This window comes from Ictidomys tridecemlineatus, chromosome 8, assembly GCF_052094955.1.
Source record: "Ictidomys tridecemlineatus isolate mIctTri1 chromosome 8, mIctTri1.hap1, whole genome shotgun sequence".
Taxonomy (NCBI): Eukaryota; Metazoa; Chordata; class Mammalia; order Rodentia; family Sciuridae; genus Ictidomys; species Ictidomys tridecemlineatus.
In genome coordinates, this window is record NC_135484.1 from 30,362,519 (window position 1) to 30,380,845 (window position 18,327).

An 18,327-nucleotide genomic window follows, 5' to 3' on the forward strand; every position below is an offset into this window, starting at 1 on the left:
GAAATTAGAAAAACTACCCCATTCAGACTCAATAAAATAAAACAAAATAAGATAAAATACTTGGGAATCAATCTAACAAAAGAGGTGAAAGACCTCTACAATGAAAACTTTAGAACACTAAAGGAAGACATTAAAAAGACCTTAGAAGATAGCATGATCTCCCATGCTTTTGGACAGACACGATATTGTCAAATGGCCATACTACCAAAAGCATTATATAGTTTTAATGCAATTCCTATTAAAATCCCATGACATTCTTCATAGAAATAGAAAAAGCCATCATGAAATTCATTTGGAAAAAGAAGAGACTCAGAATAACCAAAGCAATCCTTAGCAAGGAAAGTGAAGCAGAAAGCATCACAGTATCAGACCTTGAACTATACTACAGAGTCATAATAACAAAAAAGGCATGTATTAGCACCAAAACAGACAAGTAGGTACTGAATAGAAGACACAAAGACAAACACAAATAAATACAATTATCTCAGACTAGACAAAATGTGCCAAAAACATTCACAGGAGAAAAGACAGCCTCTTCAACAAATGGAGCTGGGAAAACTGGAAATCCATATGTAATAAAATGAAATTAAAGCTCTATCTCTCACAATGCACAAAACTTAACTCACAGTCAATCAAAGGCTTAGGCACTAGAATAGAGACTCTGTTCCTAATAGAACAAAAAGTAGGCCCAAATCTTCACCATTTCAGCTTAGGACTGACTTCCTTAACAAGACTCTAAAAGTGCAAGGAGTAAAATCAAGAATCAATAAACGGGATGGATTGAAATGAAAAGCTTCAATAATGTGAAGAGAGAGCCTACAGAATGTGAGATAATCTTTACCACATGCACCTCAGATATAGCATTAATCTCCAGGATATATAAAACTCTCAACACCAAATAATAATAATAATAATAACAACAACAACAACAACCACCTAGTCAAAAAATGGATTAAGGAACTGAACAGACTTTCCACTGAAGAAGAAAATAATGGATCAACAAATATATGAAAAAAATGTTCAACATCTCTAGCAATTAGAAAAATGCAAATCCAGTCAGAATGGCAATTATCAAGAATACAAACAATAAATGATGGCGAGGATGTTGGGCAAAAGGCACACTCATTCATTGCTGGTGGGAATGCAAATTGGTGCAACCATTATGGAAAGCAGTATGGAGATTGCTCAGAAAACTTGGAATGGAACCACCATTTGACCCAGCTATGCCACTCCTTGGTTTATACCCCAAAGACTTAAAATCAGCATACTACAGGGACACGGCCTCATCAATGTTTATAGCAGCTCAATTCACAATAGCTAAAGTATGGAACCAACCTAAATGCCTTCAACAAATGAATGGATAAAGAATATATGATATATATACACAATGGAGTATTACTCAGCCTTAAAGATAATGAAATTATGGCATTTGCCATAATTTCATTCTTCTTTAAGAAGAATAATGAGTCTCTTCTTTTTCTAATATATATGTAACTGGAAAATAAGATACTGTGAAATAAGCCAATCCCCCCAAAACAAAGGCTGAATGTTTTCTCTGATATATGGGTGCTAATTCACAATAAGGGAGGGGAGCTAAGGAAGATTAGAGGTACTCTGTATTACGCAGAGGGGAGGGGTGATGGGTGCAGGAAGGATAGTAGAATGAATCGGACATTATTACCTTATATACATATATGATTACATGACCAGTGTGATTCTACATTTTGTACAACCAGAAGAATGAGACATTGCACTATGTATGATGTGTCAAAATGCATTCTACTGTCATATATAACTAATTAGAATAATTTAAAAATATACTTGGTCTGATAAGGAAAAGATACTGAGAATGTACAAATTATGCTCAGAAACTCTACCAGCAAAGCAGGCTGATCTGATGCTGCTCTGCACCGACCATTACCCGCTGTGGGCCCCACTGAGCTGATTGGTGCTGGTCTAAATGGGACGAGGCAGGTGGGGTGGTGGCAATAGTTGATGGTTGACAATCATGGCAGGGTACATTTTAGCCCAAAGACCAATAACCATGTTATGATGTCATACCTTGCATTTATTTAATTCACCGTCATTCACATGCTTTATAATGTCTTTGTTATTGTTTTCTTCTTTTTGTTCCATTTATTTAATTTTACTGGTGTATGATATTTACACATAATAATGAGGTTCACATAACATAATTTGATTGATTTCATTCCCCAGTACTTCTCCTTTTATCCCCCTCTTCCCTCCTGATCCCCCTTTTCTCCTTTACTCGTCTCTCTTCTACTTTCACGAAGTCTTCTCTCTTATGTTTTTCTCTCTGGGTTTCACATATGACAGAGAACATGTGACCTTTGGCTTTCTTAGTCTGGTTTATTTCCCTTAACAGGATGCTCTCCAGGTCCCTCCACTTTCCTCCTACAGAAGGTACCAATCACACCAGGTTTTTTCTCTTCCCTGTATATACACCACAGGTTTCATTTGAGGGTAATATTTTACTGAAACCAATTTTAAACCACAAATTGCTTTTTTTTTTTTTTTTTAAATCAAAGGAACCATGGCAGGACTTCACTTAGGAAGCCTGTCCTTCCCATTTCTACAGTATGGACAATTTACCAAAGAAATATTCAGACTGTCAATGAAATTCTGGACTCTACCAATTTAGAGGCTTCCCAGAGTTTTCAGATAAACCTTCCCTAGCATGCTTGCAAAAGGATTGGTTGAAGAAGAAGTCTTAGAAATAAAAAATAAATAAATAAATAAATAAAGCAGACTCTGAGGTTCTGCTATTATTGAAAAAAATAAACAGAGAAGCCAACTGGGTCAAAGCAACATGATAATGAAGAGAAAAGGAAGTAGTTGGGGAAAAAAAAATCAGATGTCCAAAATAAGAAAAAAAAACTGAAACCTGCTCTCATAGTCACTCATTTAGAAGGAATTCAAACACTCATAATAGATTCAAGTTGGCTGTGAACATTCAATCTAATTTTTAAAAAATCCATTACACAAAATTCTCCCTCTCCAAAAAGGGGTAAGATTATTTACAGAAAGTAAAAAACGAAAACAAAACCTCAAAATACATTCAATAAATTAGTCTCAATAGCCCTCCCTCCCAGGCACACAGAATCAATTCACAGGGTTTGTAAAAAACTAGTTTGGTCGCTTGCAGGGATTGCACACAGGGGTAGGTGCATTCTTTTTGCTATTTGTCCAATTCTTGACCCAAGGACAAGGCCTAGTACTTGCACCAGACTCATTTTTTTTTTCTTTTCCATTTGTATCTCCTTTATTTAACACAAAACGTGCAGCAGCCACTCAGTTGCTTAACTAAATGGGCTCTGGATGCAGGGCCACGGGAGAAAGGACACATGAAGGATGAATGTGAGGAATTCGGGTGTATGTCATATGTGCAAGGAAAATAAGTCAGTTCCAAAGATTTCCAACCCCTGGATAGAGGATTGTACTGACAAATAATATATGAAGAGGTATTATTAATATGTGAAAAGCCAACTATTTCCAATATTCATCAAATATCACTAAGTTCCATCACATGAATTAAAAAAAATAAAACCAACAACACTTTTCCACGAAGTAAAATTCAATTTTATAAAAAAATCTGTATGCCCTTCTATAAAGAACCTGTTAGATGGAACAGAACTGATTGATTGAAATGAACAGAACGAGTAAAAAGACAGTTGAAAAACAGGAATTTTGGAAAGGATTCTAAAACTTTACCTTACTCCTCTCCCAAGGTCAGGAAATGGCCTTGAATTCAGGCTCTGGAGCTTATTGACTCTGACTAAGCAGCACCTACAGTCAAGTGTTGTTATTGCCATACTGACCTTGGGTTGTTTTTCTGAGGTATTGATGAATTCTGCTTTGCTGCCTACACTGTCACAAGGATGTCCTTGCTGCATTGCCAAGTGTCTGCAAGAGCCATGCCTGGGTTTAACTGTCAGATGCTGCGGAAGAAAATGACCTTTCCAGGAAAGCTAAAGCACTCAGTCTGGGCCCTCAAAAGCCTGGCTTCAACTAACACCATTTTCTAAGCCTTGAATTTTCCAAGCCTTTCCCAGTCCAGAGACACCAGTATTTTAGTATATACAACATCCTTCTCTGACCAGATTATGCATGTTGAGTAGCTTTGAAATGTTTGAAAACTGCCAGGAAGCTGGGATTCTCACAGTGATGGGCTATGACTGAGACCTAGAAGAGGGTAGTATCAGATCATCCTGCATGTGTGCTAGACTGTCCCATGTAACAGAGAATGGACCTTTCCAACTGCCCCTTGGAGAAACTCTGACGGGTCATCCAACAGTCATATTGCACATGCCCAAATGCACTCACAAGTCTCATCTGTCTTCTCTACACCCTGATTTTCATCATTACTTTTCTAAAATAATTATAAGAATGCCTAAGCTGACAACTATGCCAAGAGCATATGTGCAACATGATGGTCAGTGTTGGTCATGTCTGAGCACAGGAGCCTGGTGTTGCCTCCCGTCTGAGGTTACATGTGATGCTCCTGTCTAACATCTATGATCTGCAGTATGGCAGCTGCCACAGCATGGGTGTTGTGCATCTGTCTTGGCATTCTGCCAGCTCACATTCATCACTCCTTTCCCAGCTCTAGCATGATATCTCATACCCTTATTATTTGAGACTTTGGATCTGCATGCGAAGACTAACAGAGAGTGAGAGAATGGGTGACGCAGGGAAAATATAGAAGATAAGACTGGATCCCTTCACGTAATGACAAAGTAATAACACTGTGTGTGTTCGTGAGAAGGTGGTATTAGTTTTGAGAAGTATAAAATTTCTACGAATTATTTTTTATGTGACAGAATGCAACAGATGTGTTTCCTACTTAAATCAAGCCTACAAAAACAGTTATTTCTTGAGCAGTCTTTTACTTTAAGGAGCATTTTCACATATTGTGTTCCTTTAAAGATACAAGTGCCCATGCCCTGTTATAAAAATCATCCTAAGATAGAGAAGATGAGAAAAAAAAAGAGGGAAGTGGGGAAGGATAGAAAACGAGAAATTGATTATTTACGTTTTTTATCTTGAAAAGTTTGCTAAGGCCATGAAGATTTTAATTAAGGTAAATCCAGTATTTATCATTCAAACTAGATTTCTCTGAAAGTAAGGGACGCTGGGATAGCAACTGTAAATTGGGACTGTACTTGAAAAATCTTGAAATGAAGTTACCCTACCTTTTATAGTAAACTTAAATGTCCCTCTTAAATTTGGTCTTGTTCACAAATGACCTTTAAACATCATTAGTTGTTACATGGCATACAGTAGTAACAACATTATAGGTAAAAATATAAAGAATTTCCCGCATATCCAAAAGAAAAAACTAACTGCTCATTCATTCATTCACATAAAAATTTATTGCACTCCTACTACATGCCAGATACTGGGCTAGGTATAGGATGCAGACTGACAAAAATATCCCAAATGATCCCAGATACTTGAGTTGCTCCTGTTAGTAGGAAAAAGGAATTGTTTGCAGTTTAGACTTAGATTCACAGAAAGAGAAAAACTTACTCCGAGAAAACTCAAAGACACCTAGATGTGTCATAGGTTTTTCTTGTTTCTCAGCAGTTCTCAGGTATGACTGTGTGGGAGAGGACTATGAAATAACTGAGTTTGCCAAGTTTGTGGAGCCTTAGAAATTAACTACAATTAAAATGAGAGCATTTTTAAAATTTAAGAATATATACATATTTTCAACTATTCTTACGTTAGATATTCTCTCATTAGAAATTGACATATTGAAGAAAATTCAAAATCAATTTTAGATACATGAATTTTAAGAATAGAGAGATCACTGTTTGGCCCAGTAAAATAACTCAAAAGACATCAAGTGTCAGGTGCTAAAATTTCATAAATACATGAACAAAGACCACATTCATTCACTTTATTATTGAAAAACAAATGAGAACACTGTAGGTTGCTAAGACAACTGAAATATGATGATTACAATTCTGGTCTCTTTGGAGTTGCTCATCCAGTTTAAAAATCATCTATTGCTCACAATGCTCTCCTAATTACCTTCTAGAATACTTCATTGTCAATATATACTCCCTGTTTTGTTCACTAAATTATCTCAAATAATGCCTGTCACATAGTAGATGCCTGATCGATAGCAAGTTTAAGGGCAAAAATAGGTGTTGCTGTAATTGAATTGCTGAAAGGAAAGCCATCAGATCGTATTTTTTCCACCTTGAAGAGGGACACTCAAAGTTTCTATGTTTCTACTTACATCAAGTTTATTATTATTCTTCACTAATAATGACCCAAGTCTAGAATAACCATAAGGATATATGGCAGTTCAGTACCTCCTAAGCGGGCCACCAGCTGATATGCTGTGTGCTCAAGAAATGGGCATGACTCCCATTTGCAACAATTTTAATTCCCTGTGATGCTTTTTTTTCCTTTTTTCTTTTCTTTTCTTTTTTTTTTCTGGTTAGATCCTTTGGATAAAAGTCACTAGACAGGGGTACAGCACACATTTAGCATGCATAAAGCACTGGGTTTGATCCCAAGCAACAAGCAACTAACAATCTACAGAAAGACTGTTTTATAAGATTTCATATGAGCTTAGTTTACTGTGGGAGAGGTTGACAAGAAACACAGCAATTTTCTACAATTAACCATTGATACCTGTGGGGAAGTCAGGCCTTTTAGCATCACTGGAGAATAATGCAACTGTCAGGAAAAAGAGGCCAGAACCCTCCCACAGCCATTACGTACATTTCAGGCCAAATCTACCATTTCATATACATATCCATATACTTAAAACAAAAGAAGGAAATATTCAATGTAGATGGTTTGGAAAATGTGCTTCAATCACAAGAAAAAATAATGTGCAGTGTCTCTGAAAATAAGGACAACTTGCTAAACTTTCTCTGGGGCCTCTGAAGTCAGTCTCCTAGCTGGCCTCTAAGTGCCTATGTCACATCTGCTCTGTAATCACACACACATTGCTCTATTATAACCTGATCAGAAATCTATTGGTGACCTCTTTATGCCTATAAGAAGTCTTGCCAAAATTTCAAATTTGGGTTCCTGGCTACTGATTGCTGGTTCTAATTCTTAAGGAGTGTTTTAAAAGTTCAGATCTAGATATTAATTTTGGTAAAATTGCCCTCAGAAAGGTAAATAATTTAAACTATAGTAAAAAGTACATTAATTAAACAGCCCATCAACTAGATTCATAATAGAAAATGCAGAAAGCAATTCACATTCAGACTGGCATTTGAGAGCAGAGGCAGGGTCCATTGAATACTAACTGATCAACCTGGAGATGAGCACCGGGAAGACCAATGCTTGGTAAAAGTCTTCACACAGAGGTAAATGGAACTGTTCTTACCTGGAAGTTTGGCTGCCACTGCACTTAAAGGTCTACCTAGAACAATATCCACTTTGCAGATCATAGTTACAAATGTCTCACCTATGAAATAAGTTTCCATACTAGTGAGTTGAATAGTCATTGGATTATATCTAACTAAAGAATGGGGATGTGTTTTCAGTTTCCTTAAAATATGCTGGATTATATAAAGGAAAGCATGGAGGTTGGGGGTTAGATAAAGGAAAGTGGTGGAAGGTAAAGGCCTCTTGTTGGGTTATGAGCTCAGCATCCCTTTCCTGGAAGTTCTTCCATACCTCATTCATACACACCTGGTCATGTCCACTAAAAGCCACACTTCTGCTTTGTGACCATGCCTCTCTGATAACCATGCCCTTCCCTAGAAGTCTGGAACTGAGATAAAGAGAGAGATTTTTCCACCTGGGAGGCTAAAGAGGTAAATGTACAAATCACTCATCCTCCTACTGTGGGGCCTGGAGAAAAATCAGGCTGATCAATCAGTTTGTATCCTGAGAGATGGAGATACTGAAGCCACTAGGAGAGATAGCACATGAACAAGAGGGCAACCCCAGGTCTTCACCTTCTGAGATTCATAAGTTCTCTAAGAAATTTTATCTGAGCTTAAAAAAACAAAATGACAACAGAGCAACATAAAACAAACTTCTCCTTCTCTGCCTTAACTGGCTTGTATTTGTAGCTACAGCCTATAAGAGTGTGATCTAAGACAACTGAGTTCAAGCCAGCCACGATCTGTGCTAACTTACCTAGTTTCCAGTCTCCTCTACTATTTCTTCACATGAATCACGAGAGATTCTTCATGTATAAAACACAACTTCCGTTTCAGTTTCTGGTGAGCAGAGCATGCTAAGGACCGAACCATGACAAGAGTTGTGAAGAGAGATAATACGGGAAAAGACAAGAAATAAAAAGAAAGCAAAAAAAAAAAAAAAAAAAAAATCAAGAATAAAAGCTAGAGACGTGAAGACAGTGAAGCAAAGGCCAAACAATTATCTGAATGAAGATGTATAAATGGTAAGGTCTTAATGGTAGCCTCTCTGCCTCCCTTAATAGGTTAAGGGATGAGTCTTGTTCAATGCCAATGTTTAGAGATCAATTATTCTGTGAGGAGCAATGTATACATGCCTTTCACTCATATTATTTTACTCTCATCTGCTTACTCATTTAATCTTGGAAGATTAACTCTAGCAGGAAAAACAAAGAAATCAACAAGTATAAAGATAGCATTAAACTCTGCTTCCAATAAGGATAAATTACTAGGAGTTTCCAATGAGACAGAAGATTGACAGCGCACATATGTAATAAGACATTTAGAAAACAATAATTTAAATTTTGAGACTGGTATTAAAATCTTCAATTGCCACTGCTATCAGGGATTTAGTTAGATACCTCAGACACTTCTCTGAGGAAGTCAGCTCAGAATGCTACCACGACCTAAAGGTCAAGATATGGTAGCTACTGAGGGTACAGTTAAAAATGGCAAAACAGAACACATCACTCATCCTCACCCAGGACTCCAGCTGCATCCACACCTGTAGGAATCTGTCAACATATGCCAGAAAAGGAAAAGTGGATTCCAAAAAACCTCCAGCGAATACCAGCCTAAATGAAGACAATGGAGAGGAACCCACACAAGCTCACACTTTGAAACTAGACAAAACACTGCCCAAATCGGGAATAAAAGGATTAAACTAGAATATGACTCATGTTAAATAAGTCAAAAGGAAATTAAATCACATTCTTAGAATATCTGTCTATCCATCAATCATCTCTAATTTTCAGAAGTATAACCATATAACTTAAAGGAAGTGGTTTTAAATAACTAGAAATACTTGATAAATAGTTTGCAATGTGATTAGTAATTTTCTGTGTTTAATAGGAAAAACCAGTGGATGCTAATAACATGACTATGCCCAACAAATGGTTACATAATTCCATGGACTGTACAGTCAGATAGTGTTACTGAGAGAATCTAGGGTTTATTGGAACTACATCCCAAAGTATTCAAGTTTGAGGAACTGCAACCTGGAAGTCATGATTTTTTTTTTTTTAAATGCATCTTGGAGACAGAATATTGGGCTAGACAGACCTCAGATTTGACACAGTAAAATAATATGCATGAAGGGCCCTGAGCTTTCCCTGCTGTGAAAAACAACATACCATTTAATTTTTAAGCAGGCAATTATAGGCAGATAAATATTTCAGTCTTTTGGAAGCACTGCAAAAGTTATTTTGCTGGCAAATAAATATGCATAACTTAATACTTTAACTGTTATACTACTAAATCATAACTATTTACATAAGATGATTTAATTGAATTTTTAAGCTTTTACACTTAGATCTTCAATAGATAAACTTCTTGAGGATCACTGAAATACTAGCTATTAAAGCAAAATTAATTCCAAAGCTTCTTTAAAGTTGGACAGTCATGTTGCCATTCACTTGATAATTATGAAGTTAATCAAGTCCAGAGCAAGAAGACATAGTCAAGGCCCCTGACAATTTCAGGTAACCACTAAGTTCTCAGCAAACTCAATTTCTTTAACCTATGAAGTAGATAAGAGCCAATCCTCACCATTACCCACAGAATCTTCTTTTTCTCTACAAATGAAAAAACTACCATATTAGTTCCTCTGTACCTAGAAGTACTTCCTCTACTTTTATATTCTCCCTTGGATCTCATTACTCTATTCTACTGGTGATATTGAGGGCAAGGTGAGACAAAGCTATTACAGAAAAGATTTGGCGTAATTTCTGGAAGTCAAGTCACAGTCCAATTTCACCAAAATTTATAATTCCTTTTACTTCTTAGTTAACGAAACAAGTATAAAATTTTTAAATCGCTTAACTTGAGTTACATTTCCTTTCTGTCTCTGAACTCTTCTTAGTGAAAATGCTTTACTAGTCAGAGGTCCAAAAGAGAAAAGACATAGAGAAGCAAAACAAAGATCATGAAAGGAACCCAATTGGTATTATGGAGGCCACTGTTACAGAGTAGCATTCTAATATATTTATACAGAATGAAATTAAAGTATGAAATAAATTATATCTTATACATTCACTTAATATTGGAAATAAAAAGTAGAAAGGTTTTTTAACAAAGGATATTCATGGAAACATCTGCTAAAATATTCACTTATCTAGGAACCATCTATTATATTAAACAAGAACCATGAACATTATTTTTTGAGTGACTCTAAGGAGGAACAAATCCACATGAATGAATTCACCATGAATTCACCATGAATATAGCAGACTTAATTTTCAAGTAAGATAAAACATGACAAAAATTATAAATTTTAGTTTTTTCAAGTATATATTTTACGGTTAATATTAGTTTTAAGAACAAAGGCCAATAAGAGTATAATCTGGACATAGTTAACAACACAGAAGAAAAAAAAACGAAAAACATTCAAGTGGAGTAAATTTTTATATGAAGCACTTTATATCCCTTTCCATAGGACATCAAGCTTAATAGTTCAAGGAAACTGCAAATACTGTCCCTGATGTCTGGCTTTTAGTGTATACATATTATCTTATTCCTAAGAAGATGGTTTTGCCCTACTCACATTGCATGGGTTTATACATTCTCTTTTCCCCAATCTGCCAGTTACATCTGCAGCCCAAGCATTTCTTTCCAAAAGAGGAATTAAGGCCAAGCAAGACAAAGAATTTGCTGATACACATATGTCACTCTGAGGATTCTAACAAAGTCTCCGCACCCAATTTAATTACTTCCCTACTATAAAAACACTTTCCATCTGCATCTATTCTAATCATTTTGAATCCAAAACCAACACACTGTAAAGCTAGCTAAATAAATGAATGACGTTTGCTTCGGGTTCCAAGTGAGGCAGCATTTGGTATGGCAGTGGGTCTCTAGCTTATGTTTTATGCTGAGAAAAGTACTTCATTCTGAGTTTTCAATTCTTTACTTAAGATTTGTATAGAACAGAATTACTAAGCTGCAGGTTTTAAATTTTAAATCTCAACTGAGTTTCTGTCTCATACCACACACATACACACACAAATACACACACACACACACACACACACACACACGGGGTGGATCAAAAATGGGAAAGAGAGACTGTGAATGCTTGTGGTTCTTAATGGGAAAAAAAAAAGTACCCATATCTGTACGTAATAAAATAATACTGCTTAGTGTCTATATTTTTTGATAAATGTTATAAAAACAGAGCTTCTATACATGCATATAATAAAAACTACTTTAAGCTATCTCTGATGAGTGAACTATTCAGTAGTTATTGTATTATTTCAGTGCAGAGAATCCTTTAGCATAATTAGTGTTCTTTAGTATAATTAATTATTTTCTTTGTGTTCCATCATTACATTAACTGAGTACCATTTTCAGAACTCTCAGACCTAATATCGCTGAATAAATATAGTATCCGAGAAGAGCCACATCTTCTGTCACTGACAGTGACTGGAGTGTGGAGACTGTGCAGTGTACCAGTAAACGGAGAGAGATCAGTACTGCCAGAACATCTGGGCAGCCTTGAACCAATAAGAAAGCCCAGAGGTTTTCAAAGGCTTTTCCATATTAGGTTTTAAACAGATTGTTTCATTTGTTCATTTGTTTTTGACTGAACACAGTTTTAAAGTTTTTAGAAAGTGATTTGTTTGATTTTACCCATGTAAATTACACATCCAGTAATTTTAAGAGTAGCTGGTCCATGGAAAACAACTGCTAATTTCTATTCAACAACTGCTAATTTCAATTTCACAGCAGCTAATTTTCAATTTCACAGAGATACATATTGTTAAATAATGTGATATATTTTAAGTCCCTTGAAATAGCCATTATTTATCTTAAAAGTAAAGTTATATTTTTCCTCTCACTTTTATTTTTCAGTGCTTGGGAATTGAACAAACAGCTTCCCACACACTAAGCAAGCATTCTACCAATAAGCTAACATCCCCAGCCCTTAAAGTATTACTCTTGAGGTCATACAGATTGGAATTTTCTAGATTGAAAAAAAAAATGATGTCATTCTAAGACTAAACTTATTAAGCACTAAACTCTGTTTCTTCTCTGACATACTGATGACTTCATGAACACTGAATCAATTTGGAAGCATTCTGCTACTTAAATTTTACTTAAGTATAAAATATATGTCAAAATTCCTGAGTGGCTTCAAGTGTAAAAAAAATCGATATATAATGAAGATGATTGTTCTCTTTTTTCTACTAATCCTCAAGACATGCCCTTTACTAATTTATCAATGTATATAATCCTTGCAAAGTAATTCACAGATTGGTTCCTCATAAAGGTCAGCAAAATGATCAGGAAGGAAGTCCCCACAAGGAATATAGCTTTAACCTTCCCTTCTCTGCATATTAGATTAGGATTCATTGGGTAGGGGAATATCTTTGTTCACCCATTTCTTAATGTTCCAACAAGATAAATTTATTTAGTTCCATTTTGATAACTAACTATAAAGAACAAAGATTGAATGTCAATAATCCTATATTATATTACATTGCCCTTAATGATCCAAAGGAAAAGATCACATACAATCACTTTAATATGTAGAGGAATCAATAATAGGAACATCATGCTGTGTAAAACAAAGGAAAAGTTATTGAATGGTTAATGGATGGTACATGATACAATCTAGCTATCCAAAAGGAAATCATGGTACCATAAACATTTTACCGAGATCTGTATTTCTTTGTTGTACTAAGAGAATCACTACATCCATCATATGCTATGTGAAAAAGGACAAAATAAACTAGTACCAACTCACAATTAAATGCAAATTTCTTATTATATTAGGATAAGTCATATCATTAGCATCAGATTAAGAACATATGTTTATTATGTCATGGTATTTATAATACTTTTACTTATCCATTTAAAATTCAGACCTGAATATAGAAACGAAAGCAAGGAGAATGGTGAGATTAAAAAAATTGTTGGGCATCTGGTCTAGCAAACAACTCAGTACTAGCAAATCCCTCAGCAATAGGGATTGAAACCAGGGCTTTGTGTGCCCTGAACAAATACTCTACCCTTGAGCTACATCCTTAGCCCTAGCACTAAGTTCCTGTGAGAAGTGGTCTCATACTTCGATTCCTCAGTTCCACCAGTTCCAAACAACCAAAGAGAGAATGCCAAGTTAATACTGCATTTACTAATTTGATAGTATTCTCAAAAATCTAGCAGTGTTTCATTACAAAGAGAAATATTATGGTTTTTATTTTTTGGTAAAAACAGATTTGACTGTTATTCAGTACCCAGCACAATTCCTGATAGAAATACATTATAAAAGATCAGATTGAAAAATGAAGTTTAACTTAATATGACATCAAAGAGAATATTTTTCAATCTTGTCTAGAGATTTGTTGTTATTCTTTAAAACCAACTTCAATCACAATCTCTTTTTATTAATGTTATCATTAATGGTGCCCTGGCCAAGTAATATGTAATTTCCACACACAAATTCTGTAACAAACTCAGTGTTTCAAATCTCAGTTGTACCTGATATATAATGTAATATTTTACTAGTTTTGAAGCTTCAATTTTTCTTACAGGAGTCTCAATCTTTATTTTACTGTACCTGGAATTCTGAGGTTCTGAAACATCGGAATCTGTGCACGTTTTCTTTACCTGTAAGAAAAAAGTAGTAGTTATTCTCATATGAAAATATAACTTCCTTACTCAGGTTCACACACTTATTAAAGTGGATACAGCTCCGCTCACCAAGGTCTCTATAAAATACTCCCCACATTTTACAGCAATAACATGCAGTACTAAATTGTGTATTTCATTATTATCCCATGAACAGCTGCCAAATGCACTTCGCTGGTCTCCATCAGTATGTAAAAAGTTCAGCAAAAATTGCTGGGGACCAGTCGAATGAGGAACAAAGAAACCAAAGAACCATGTTTCCCACTTAGGAACGAGAAAGCCATACTGTTCTTAGTCCATTAGGAAGTGTTTTTCCAATGGATACTGCTCCTGTCTCCCACTAAAGCACACAATAATAAACACCAGATTCTGGGTCACAGATTCTGGTCACATAGTGTTAGCTAAAACATTCATATATTAATTTTAATTTTCTTAATCCAATGACTGTATGTTTTATACATGTCTCAGCACATCAATTAAGTTTAGGCATTGCTCCTAGACTTTTCACATATATTTGCAGTATATTTCACAGATTATATTTCAACTTTGAGGTTTCTAACTTACGAAAGGTAAAGAATGAGAATAACTTTTGCTTTTCAGGCTATGCTATCCATTTTGAAGAGATGTATGTTGTAACCCTCTAAATATGGGAAAGCACATATCCATCTTCTTTCAAAATTTAACATCAAGCCTAGATACCTATTCTGTTACCATGGTCTTAAAGGTATATTGTATTCATAGTAGAAAAAACTGCAAAAATCTTTTCATTAATATGAGAAGTGCACAATATATATTTACAAGTCCACTGTCATACACTCAGGATATCCGTATTGTGATGGTCTGCCTATTTATGCAACCCACAGGATTCCAGCAGTTTCAACTTCTAATATGTGACTTGGAAGTGAAAAAGTTCACTAGATATATACAGCATAGAGACACTTGTGTGGTGTGAATTGCAAAATGAAAGGCACCACTAAGGACAAGTTTTGACTTGTACAGTATTGTATTTCTAGCTCACAAAGCAATTCTTTCCTCCTCTTAAAGAATGCTTAAAACATACACACACACTTAGAAGAATGCTTAAAACACACACACACACACACACACACACACAGCCCTACACTTTCAAAAATCTGTGTCTTTTGCTTTCATTTCCAATCGTAGACATTTGTGTAATCTGGGAAATCAATTATTTGCTTGATTAACTTTGTACTCTCTTTTGCTTCCAGTAGACACATTTACACAATAGGAAAATCAAACTGAGAAGCAAAGAGATTGTCATTCTGTTCTATTAGTTCCCTTACCATGGAACTCTAGTACCAGGAGACAGAGGAAGGAAGAAATGTTTTTAAGAGCAGGGGAAAAAAGAAGAGGAGAAGGAGAAGAACGAAGAGGATGAAAAGAGAGAAAAGGTGGGGGAAGAATACTTTTCTTAAAATGTTAATACAAAATTCATCAGAAAATCCACCAAAATCTCATGTCCATTAAAAATTTGTCCAAGAAAAAAATAGGAACCAAATGGGAAAAACAGCAGGAAATAGAATCCTTCCTTCTCACTAGTTCTTTCCTCTAAATCACCACCAGAAACTATCTGATCTGTCCAATGGATACACAGAAAACACCCCAAGTGAATACTACTTTCCTTAAGACCATAGTGACTTACCTTTGAGACTGGCAGAGAAGCTCCAGAACAACACACACACACAAAAAAAAAAAAAAAAAAAAAAAAAAAAAAAAAACCACATATACTTCCGGCAAGACTCAGAGCCAGATAAGCTTCCTGTGACTTATTGACAAACCATTTTTTCTTTATTACCCTTGATTTTCCAAAGCATCATTTTCCAAATAACTTACCAGAAAGTTCTGATTCTTTTTAATTCATTTTCAAAGTACTAATTATAATACCAATCTAATAATTATAATACAAATCTATTGATTCTCTTACTATCTAGTACCCATGGAATCCTGGGATTCTAAATAATAATTAGTGTAAGTAAAGAATTAGATTTTTTTTCAGATATTGGTAAAGCTATGCTTTCATCCAGATGGTTGCAATTAGAATTTTTTGTTCACTTTGTGGTTGAATGAAGGAAGGGTAGTATTTAGTATACTGTGACTAGTATAGGGTACCACTATCTGAAGTGCTGTGTTTACAAAACAAACTCCTCCATCTCAAAGGAGATGGGAAGGGGAAAAAAAGGAGCAACTTCTGAACTGGTTCTTAAGGGACACAGGGCTTGAAGACTCCACTTGGAGAACATCAGCACTTCCCTGTCCTGGGCTTGACAGGGAACCACCTTATGAAGTCCTGGTACCCAGTTAAAGGGTCTGGAAATTAACCTTGGGCAATGCAGACTACTGAAGTGGAGATATATAATATATATATATATAATATACATATATTATATATATGTATATTATATACATCATTATATATATAATAATGTATATAATATACATATATAATATGAATTTTTTTATTTGTTCTAATTAGTTATACATGAAAGTAGAATGCATTTCAACTCATGGTATACAATTGTAGCATAATTTTTCATTTCTCTGGTTGTACATGATGTAGAGTTGCACCATATGTGCAGTCATATATATACCTAGGGTAATGATGTTCATTTCATTCCACCATCTTTCCTACCTCCGTACCTACTCCATTTCCCTTCCTCTCCTTTTGCCCAAAGTTCCTCATTCTCTCCATGCCCCCCACCCCATTATGGTCAGCATCCACTTATCAAAGAGAACATTTAGCTTTGGTGTTTGGGGAGGATAAACTGAGTAGTGCTGCCCTCGAAGACAGTGTGTGAGGGAACAAAGTGAAGAGTCTCCTGCAATGAGAGAGAATAGAAGTTCCATGAATGCAGAAATAGCATTGGCCCTAGACATACATCATTACATCCCAGCCTTGACTGGATGTTCCCTAAATATGTTTACTAAGTGAATTACTCAATACCTCAGTGGAAGGTGGTGAAGGTCAAAATTCAGACAGGAGTTATGGAGAGAAAAGAGGATGTTTTTGACAAACATTTCTGATAAAATATTGTTAGAATATTGTAATTGATTGAAGTATTAGGTGAACTATGACCTAATCATCTTATATGTCTTTGCAAGGAAATTTCAGATTCAACAAAGACTAAATAAGAAAATAGTCATTTTATGGCATCTACACATTGATTCACAACTCTGTCTTATTTCTGAAGTAATAAAGAGATGCTAAATGAATCATTAAGAAACATACATGGAGAGGTCAAGGTAACAGTTTTGACTAATTTGAACATAAACTCAAGTGAACTGAAAGTCAATGGCACTTCAGTGAATGGCACCATATAGTTTTGGAAGGATGGAACACTCGTATAGAATACATAGAACCTCTGTCTTCAATGAATACCTAATTACTACCAAATTTGATTTGAAAGAAATGAAAACAAGCAGTCCAAGAGATGTGGCAGAACTTCATAACCATATTTGAAATCTAAATCCTAGTTTTCATAGATACACAAAGAGGTGGGCAAAAGATGGACCAAAAAGGAAAAGACCACTTAGGTAGATATTATTTTTACCTCAGTTCCTATCTGATCATCCTGAGAACCATAAAGATTAGCCTGAAAGTGATTATGTAGCAAACTTCAAATTGAGATCTATAAGAAAATTTTAACCAATATATGTGATGAAAATGGAATTTAGAAGTATATAAACTAAAATGTTTAAAACTAAGATCAGAGGATCTTAATATGTAAAGTTCAATTTCTATTACATCACAATAATGATAATTACTGCCATTTATTAAGCAATTATTCTCTTTGGCACACTATATTAAGACTATCAATACATAATCTCATGTAACCCATGAAGACAGGCATGAAGGATAAAATCCTCATTTTATAAATAGAAAACTAAGGTGTAAAGAGGTTAAATGACTTGTTCCATGTCTCACTGGGAACAATAGCAGGGCAGGGGATAGAAATGAAGCCTTTCTTCCCCTCTTATTTTGTATTCGTCAGTTGAGTCTATTAGGTTTTCTTACTTTTCTTTCTTTTCAAATATTCAATTGATTGAGGTGTGGTTGAAAAACAAAAAGTGTATATATTTAAAGAATACAATCTGATGAACTTGGAGATAAGAATATACCTGTGACATCATCACCACTATCTATGCCATGATCATGTCCATCAACTCCAACGGCTTTTCCCACCCTCTTTCTTTAGAGCACACACACATACGCATGAGATCTATTCTCTTAGTAAATTTTTTAGTAGACAATGTAGTATTG

At 35.1% G+C, this 18,327-nt stretch overlaps 1 protein-coding gene across 9 annotated transcripts in view; it reads right to left on the reverse strand.

The window, feature by feature from the left end:
- The window catches only part of Eya4 (EYA transcriptional coactivator and phosphatase 4), a 263,432-nt gene that overhangs the window by 113,695 nt on the left and 131,410 nt on the right, over nt 1–18,327 (reverse strand). For all 9 annotated transcript variants that reach the window (XM_078019104.1, XM_078019100.1, XM_078019103.1 and 6 more), the window contains one exon: nt 13,978–14,027. In XM_078019104.1, the coding sequence (XP_077875230.1) occupies nt 13,978–14,027 (50 nt within the window). The remainder of the gene's footprint in view (nt 1–13,977; nt 14,028–18,327) is intronic.